Below are 8,142 nucleotides of genomic sequence, written 5' to 3'. Positions count from 1 at the left end.
TTTTTAAAATCATATAAAACTCGCAGAGGATAAATTGGCATGGAAATATGAATATCCCCCCCAAATATTGAATAAAAATAAATGATTACCTATAAAGATAAATAATTTCAACACGAAAACAGTGTATCACACGCAAATGTTTTATTCAGTGTTTTTCTGGTGATCCTCACCCATTTATCACAGATCCGTGCATGCACTTAAAAAAATGAAATGGCATAATAATTTATTGTAAACTGTTTTCAGGACCCCAAAGTTACAGCTCACAAATGTCTGGAATGAAATGGCATACTAATTTATTGTAAACTGTTTTCAGGACCCCAAAGTTACAGTTCACAAATGTCTGGGGGTCCCCAGGCCACAGATTTAGAACCACTGCCCTTGACTTTTGTGACGTATGCACGCCTGTCCTCTGCTGGAGGAAAGGCGAAACGACAGCCACCATTCGCGTTTAATTTTGGGCGGCTAATGTCGAAAAGGGACCAAAAAAAAAATCATTTCATATTCCTCGCAGGAATTCGCTGAAGGGGTGAATGGAAAAGCCACAGCCAATTCAACGACACCGCCGCTCGGGCAGCGGCGCTGCGGCTTCCATCGCCGACGTGACCCGAGCGCCTCCTCCACATCGCTCGGAAAATCTCCCCACCGCAGATCAACCGCTGTCGTCCCGGCGACGAGATGCCTTGCCGGTGTGGACATGACGTGGACACCCGGCCTCCTTGCTGCTTCTCGTCAGACTCCGAGCGTCGTGACGAGTCCCCGCTACCGTAAGTCGAGCAAGGGCCCTCGAAGATAGCGTTCCCGTGAGCAGAATCCATCTACTGGGTGTGGTGAAGGTCTCCACCGCCGTATGTATCTTCTTGTTATTATTATTATTGACAATGACGCGAATTGTGTTCACCTACATCCGGTTTCCAGCTAGCGTGCTAACACGTAACCAGAGCTAACTACCGCTAACTTACAAGCGTTTGCCACGTCGTCCTTTTTTATCTTGTTTAAACGCAACAAAACCATAGTTTATCATTAAAGACGCTTCATAAAACGACGTGCAAACTATTTAGCTAGCCTAAGGGTTTATTTTTATCACCCTTGACGGATCTATTTAGTCATGTTTGTGACGCTCCGCGACGAATTGTTGCGCTTTCACTTCGATGTTGAGTTGTTTATTGATTAAAAGCTCAATTGGTTGTACAAAGTTTGTAAGCAGGATAAATAATAATAAGTAATAATCAGTTGTGCTCGTAAATTTACAAATAGAGAAATGAAATTTTTCTGACCACGTAATTTCTTTCTGTGGCTAGATATAAATGAAATCAGAATGTTAACATCGTTGTATTTCAAACAAAAAAATGTCAATTTGACCAGACGAAGGTGACAGCAAAATTGAGGTATCAGTTGCATTTTTCTGTTAATAGAATCAATTACATTAGCAGCATGGCTAATAGCATAAACTAGTTCACCGCAAACAAAGTACAACACATTTTATGAAGATTATTTTGTGTCCCAACTCGTTTATTACTTGACTTATTTGTGAATGTAATGTACAGTAAACAGTTTTGATGCACTTATCACATTATTTAAAAAAAAAAAAAAATCTTTCCAAACCTTGCTTGGGCCCTCTGGAGGAATAGCAAATCCAATAATCAAACAATCAAAAGCAAAATTTGGATTTGAGAAGTAATATTTAGAAATTGAGTTTAGAAAGATTTTATTTGAAGGCCAACTCGCTCAACCCGATTAAGTACCAATGCAAGTTATGTTTAAGGGTGTATCACTGAACTGAAAATCTTCTGCCAAACCAACCCTAATGACAACCTCGCTGTCCTAAAAGTGAACCTCATTCGCTATGCAGGCTATGAAGAGGTGGTGACCAGCTTGCTGTTGACTGACGGCGGGGGTGGGAAAGGAAGAATGGGCCGGAGCGCGGCAGACTGCTGGTATGGTGGCGTCATCGTCGTTCCCACCGCCGTGCTCTACGGTTCCTTGGCCCTCTTCACCTCACTCCTGCACAATGTCTTCCTACTCTACTACGTGGACACCTTCGTGTCTGTCTACAAGATTGACAAAGTTTCTTTTTGGATTGGAGAGGTGAGTGAGGAGTTCGCCACACGCCCCGTTTGTATTATCTCGTGTTTTGAGCGCGCTTGTCGTTTCAGACGGTGTTCTTGCTGTGGAACAGTCTCAACGATCCTCTCTTCGGCTGGCTAAGCGATCGCTCTTTCCTCAGCTCTCCTCAGTGAGTTACACAAAAACTTCCCGGGAACATTAGTCCTGTTTTATCCAAATATTGTGAGGGTCACTCGTGCAAATCAGCTGCTGCTCACCCCGCCACCTATAACTTCAAGTTGTGGGAATGTGAGAGTGGCTTTAATTCGGAGTTGAGCCTCTGGTTGAGGCGGAAAAAAAAAGCGAGTGCAAACTGATGTGGACTCAAGAGCATAACTTATTAGCATGAGCATAACAAATGAGGTTAAATCCCTGTCATGTTCCCTTGTGTATCTCTCATGATGTTTGCGCTCAAGGTTATGTAAGTAATTTGACCACTGCTGCCTGTGTTTATTTGGTCTTACGATTCCGCCCTTATCACCACATGGAACACTCGGCTGTAGCCTAAGCAGCTAGCACAGGCTCTCTAGCCTTGTGTTTATCTTCTAAATGAGGGGCGTTCAATGCGTCGATCGCGATTGACCGGTCTCGGGACGGGGTGCCAAAAAAAAAACCCAAAAAAGACGTAAGCCAATGTTCCCTCTAAACTGCGCGTGTGCGCAATTTTGCACCGCTCATGCAGTCTCTAAATTTAAAAAAAAAATCCAATGCAAATTGAAAGTATAACATACAGCTATTCAGTTTGTGGCATTTTGCAATGTGATTCAATGAGTGAGGGTTGACTGGTTGTTACATCCAGTGGCACAATTCACATACGTACTGTAAAAAAATGAAAAGAACAAGCCACTGGTTTCTTTTAGGCAGCACACAGAACTTTAACGACGACCGCTGCTCCGCCACACTCTCTTTTTCCTAGTTTACCTTACAGCCGCACCCCCCGAGGGTGAGGTTGGATAGCCTGTTTTCCAAAATTTGATCAAATTTCAGTGTCTCCAATATTGGATACTTTCTAATGTTACTGTAGTCGAGTGATCAGTTTTCTGTGATGCAGGAGCGGCTCCCAGGTGACATCTCCGGAGGTGGTCCTGAAGCGGCTCCACGCACTCTCGTCCAGCGGGCCGCTCTTCGCCCTTTCCTTCCTGGCCTTCTGGGTGTCGTGGGCCAGACCGGGCCTGCAGTTCCTGCTCTGCCTGTGCCTGTACGACGGCTTCCTGACAATGGTGGACCTCCACCACAGCGCCCTCATGGCCGACCTGGCCGTGTCGGCCGCCGACCGCACGCGCCTCAATTTCCACTGCTCGGTGTTCAGCGCCCTGGGCTCCTTCTCCGTCTTCCTGTCTTACTCCTTCTGGGACAAGGAAGATTTCTATGCCTTTCGCCTCTTCTGTGTGGCTCTCGCCACCTTCTCCATCTTGGGCTTCTTCCTCGTCTCCCGGTTGCTGCGGCGACGCTTTCAAAAGGAAGTCCGCCCCAGGCTGGATGAGGCGCACACGCTCGAAGAGTACGATCTCTACCAAAAACACTTTCCGAATTTTATCACTGCCGTCTTACGTTCTTCCTAATGTCGCATCACGCAGGCTGAGTGTCGGCCACGCCCCCTTTACCACGCCGGAGCGGCCCGTCACTATCCGGCAGTACCTCAAACAGCTCTCCAGACACAAAAACTTCATGTGGTTTGTCTCCATGAACCTCCTCCAGGTGATCTCCCATATCACATCATTGATTTCATATTATTTCATTCATATTTTTGATAACTATTCAGTTGCTGGCTTCTTTGTGATGAAAAGAAATGCAAAGTGTACTGTAAAAAGTTTGTAATTTTCTGGAAATGGATGTCATTATGACACAAGAACAGAAGCAGCATTGGCCCGAAAGTTGTCATTAATTTTGAATTCCCCCTCATTTTTTTATCCATCCATCTATCCATTCTTTGCCGCTTATCCTCACGAGGGTCGCGGGGAGTGATTGAGCCTATCCCAGCTGTCAACAGGCAGGAAGAGGGGTACACCCTGAACTGGCTGCCAGCCAATCGCAGGGCAAATGGAGACAAACAGCTGCACTCACAATCACACCTTGGGGCAATTTAGGGTGTCCAATTAATGTTTATGGGATGTGGGAGGAAACCGGATAGCCTAGAGAAAACCCACATAGGCACGCTAGAACATGCAAATTCCACACAGGCAGGGCCGGGATCGAACCCAGGTCCTCAGAACTGTGAGGCCAATGCTTTACCAGCTGATCACTGTGGCGCCACTCATTTATTTATTTTAACTCATATGTGTCACTTAACATTGTCCTTCAGCCGTTTTAAAATGTTTTTTGTTTTGGAAGTAGGAGAGTTAAATCTTCATAAATGACTGCAATTTGTTGTTTCAAAATAACTTCCAGGCTAAAACTGTTGCCAAGTGACGTTTTATTGATTACGAGAATAAAAAAGAGGCAAACCACTTTATAATGAAAGTTTAGTAAAGTTAAGCAACTCTGCCTTTAACGTCTGGGAGAGGGAACAGAAAGACGTTTGCAGAGCAATGGCATCACTTTGTGTCTTTTTTATACTGTCGGTATTATTGGAATTCAGTCTTATATGATATGTATTCACAGTAACGCCTACTTGGTAAAATTCAGTCATCAGTAAATAGAGTAGATGTTACCTAAAAAGAAAAAAAAAATGAACATGCCCACCAGTGGTGTAGATGCTCACTAAGCTGGAATCTTGGGAGATTTGGACTTTTGGAGGTGTATTCCACTGTAATATTATTAAAAATGTTTTTCTGTGTGTGTCGAGTGCAGGTATTTCACTGCCACTTCAACAACAACTTCTTCCCTCTCTTTCTGGAGCACCTGCTGTCAGACAACATCTCCGCCTCCACAGGCTCCATCCTCCTCGGTAAAACCGAAACCAGTTGCTCTGCGTTAGCGTGATGTGAACGCTTAGATGGATGTTGTTTGCTTATTTTTTTTTGTTCACGTTCGCCGCTTCTGCAGGCATCTCCTACGTGGCGCCGCACCTGAACAACTTGTACTTCCTGACGCTTTGCCAGCGGCACGGCGTCTACCAGGTCATCCGCTGGCTGTTCCTCCTCAAGCTTGGACTGAGCGCGGCGATGCTGCTGGCGGGCGCCGACCGTGTCTATTTGCTTTGCATCTTCATCGCCAGGTGCGCTCTGTTTACTTACTCTTGAGTTATTCAGATCCACAGTCGACTCGCTCATGCTCTATATGTATACTGTGCATCTGAAAGTCCTTCTCAATGCGTCACTAAATAATGTCAGTGATTTTATTTTATTTTTTTTTCCAAATTCAGCCACTCACGTTTGAAAAATGTACAGGTGTGGTCAGTCATGCCCGCAGATATAAAGTTTCGGGTGTGGTCCACCGGTCATGCCCGCAGATATAAAGTTGCGGGTGTGTGTTTTGTTTGTAATTATGAGTGTACCCCTTTAAGAGCGGAGGGGGGCGGTGTCAGGTGAAGTAGAAGTAGAAGTAGACTGAGCAGAAGCTCGTTGTTAAAAAAAAACAAGACTAGATGTCAGGCTGTGGTTCACTGTGCTGGATCGGTTTTCATGTGCGCTGAGTGTGCAACAAGTGCGGAATTGCGCAGTGGCGTAGCTTAAAGGAAACATTGGTTAAGAATACACAAAATAAGCAACGTCTTTCAACATCTATGTATTTCTACATGTAACAAATGTTACGCCCGTGATTTTTCGTGCTCAACTGTGCAGATTTGCGAGTGCGGTGGTGCGCAGGCGCATATGCGCCCGTCAAATCACAGTAACTGCATATCTCAAAAATAGTTGTACAGGTATTAATACATTTTAGAATGACACAATAACATGGTGAACACATAGGTTGATGACCCTTGATTGACAGTCTTGCGTAAACCTAATGCTCAAATGTGGGAGAAAGTGATAAACACTATATTTACATTATAGCTAATAAAGCAGAGAATCTAAACTTCAGTTCCATGTTGAAGTTATTATTTTAAATCCATTGTGGGGGTTGATGTAGGGTTGATGTATGAAGACAGACAAAAAAAATACCGTAATTCCCGGCCTACAGAGCGCACCTGGTTATTAGCCTCACGACTACATTTGTAGAGGAAATACCATTTGGTACATAGATACGCCGCAGCTGTGTAAAAGCCCCAAGTGCCCACATTGAAACGTGAGATATTTATTAAGAAAGTGTACACGGAGTTTGAAGTTGGTGCGGCGCTAATGCTAACAGGGCCGGTTAAAATAAAACTTACTGGTAAATATCACTGAGACACGCCAGTAACAGAGCAGCAACATGCTAGCGCAGCACTAACAGGGCCAGTAAAAGTCACTTCCTCGACAAATATATTCCACCGGTCTCACTTTTACTTTTTCTGCTCGAGTGCCCACCGTGCGGCCATTAGAAAAACGCACAAATTAGCTGGATCACCGCATAAACGACAGGGTTGAAAGCGTGTGAAAAAAGTCGCGGCTTGCAGGCTGGAAATTACGGTACAAAATTTCCAAAATACCATCACAGGGTTTTCGAGAGATTCCCCCACTTTTTGCCCGTTCAATTTTTTTATCAGCTCAGTGGAAATTTGTCGTCGTTGTGAGACAATTAAAGGCCTTTCTTGTCTTGCCCATGCCAGCAACCGAGTGTTCACGGAGGGAACCTGCAAGCTGCTGAAGCTGGTCATTTCCGACCTGGTGGACGAGGACTTCGTGGTCAACCGGCGGCAGCAGGCGGCATCGGCTCTGCTCTTCGGCATGGTCGCCCTCCTCACAAAGCCCGGGCAGACGCTGGCGCCGCTCATCGGCACATGGCTGCTGTGCGTCTACACAGGTGCGGGATTTTTACCGGTTAAGTTAAATGACATTGAGCAAAGGTCAAAGAGAGGCGGGCGTTACGCTGAATGTGTTGTCCTCCACAGGCTACGATATTTTCCAAAAGGAACCGGCGAAGGACTCCATCGCGGACGTGTCCTCAGGTGCGGGGTCGCCACCGCTGCGCTTGGGCTGCTTCCACATGCTGGTGTTTGTGCCCATCACGTGCGCCCTGCTGCAGCTGGCGGCCTGGTCGCGCTTCACGCTGCACGGGCGCAAGTTGCAGGGAATCAAGAGCTCCAGGCAAGGTGCCCAACACGGCGGCATGGTGGACGTCAAGACCATATAACGCGGGTGGAGCCGAGCAGCACACAGACACTTTTTAAAAAAAAGTTGTTCTCTTTTCGGCTTAGTGGAAGTCGCGATGCCACAGCTAGGCCTTGTGTCCAAAGACGAGAAAAGAAAAACATGCCACCATGACTGCTCTGGTCTTTGGGATATATATATTTTACATAAATGACACCTGCCTTATTTTTTCAAGAGTATTACTTTTATATTTATACTGTAATTGTGACTACAGAATTCAGAGGACCAAGACATTTTATGCCAACTGTCCATAGTTCATAATGAACATCCACTTGGTTCGAAAATCAGTGGAAGAGTACAAATCTTTGTATTTAAATGTATTTTTGTGTCTTTAGTGTGAAAAGTTCAAGAAGTCAATGGGGTTCCAGTTTACATCAATCATTGAAGTATATGTCGAGATACCACTGCCATTTTGTCTGGTGATCATTGTGACCAACTTAATTGAGCACTGCCACGTTTTTCATATTTGAGATTTGAACTCGTCTATCGGCGACGAGTTTTTTTTTTGTTGTTGTTGTCGTTTTTACAGATTTTTAAACTTCGCCATGGCCCCCAAAACAATAAACCCTCTAGTCAAAAACGACTTGTCACCCGTGTATTAATATTGCATGACGAATAATTCGTCATTCGGCACCAAAGAGACGCGGTACACACGTCTCTTCAGAGTCTGTTTAACATGGCCACTGTGATGGCTGGTTATATTTTTGTTACATTAGCACTACAACTGCTTGGCGAAAAGCGTACTGCAGTAAAACGATATTTAATACTTAACAATTAAGCGCGACTATTATTGAACCAGCGCGTCACTTTGGTGTGTATGGCGCATGCATATGATGTAAAAATTATGTTGGTTTACTTGCAGTTTCGCCAC

The 8,142-nt window shown here is 45.0% G+C and overlaps 1 protein-coding gene across 3 annotated transcripts; it reads left to right on the top strand.

Moving 5' to 3' along the window:
• Nucleotides 1–218: 218 nt before the first annotated feature.
• On the top strand, nt 219–7,863 carry mfsd13a (major facilitator superfamily domain containing 13A). Of its 3 annotated transcripts, none has more exons than XM_061810155.1 (9): nt 219–764; nt 1,850–2,085; nt 2,154–2,233; nt 3,155–3,604; nt 3,681–3,801; nt 4,894–4,990; nt 5,089–5,260; nt 6,731–6,924; nt 7,013–7,863. In XM_061810155.1, the coding sequence occupies exons 1-9, from the start codon at nt 695–697 to the stop codon at nt 7,252–7,254; spliced, it is 1,662 nt and encodes a 553-aa protein (XP_061666139.1). In that variant the 5' UTR covers nt 219–694; the 3' UTR covers nt 7,255–7,863. The 3 variants fall into 3 exon arrangements, with proteins under 3 accessions (XP_061666139.1, XP_061666140.1, XP_061666141.1); XM_061810156.1 differs by having other exon boundaries at nt 228–845; nt 7,013–7,862; XM_061810157.1 differs by lacking the exon at nt 219–764 and adding an exon at nt 893–1,385 and having other exon boundaries at nt 7,013–7,862.
• The last annotated feature ends 279 nt before the right edge of the window (nt 7,864–8,142 follow it).

Source organism: Syngnathoides biaculeatus, chromosome 22 (genome assembly GCF_019802595.1).
Source record: "Syngnathoides biaculeatus isolate LvHL_M chromosome 22, ASM1980259v1, whole genome shotgun sequence".
NCBI classification, from domain to species: Eukaryota; Metazoa; Chordata; class Actinopteri; order Syngnathiformes; family Syngnathidae; genus Syngnathoides; species Syngnathoides biaculeatus.
Note: the sequence above shows the minus strand (reverse complement) of the source record. Positions and strands in the feature narration are given on the sequence as shown.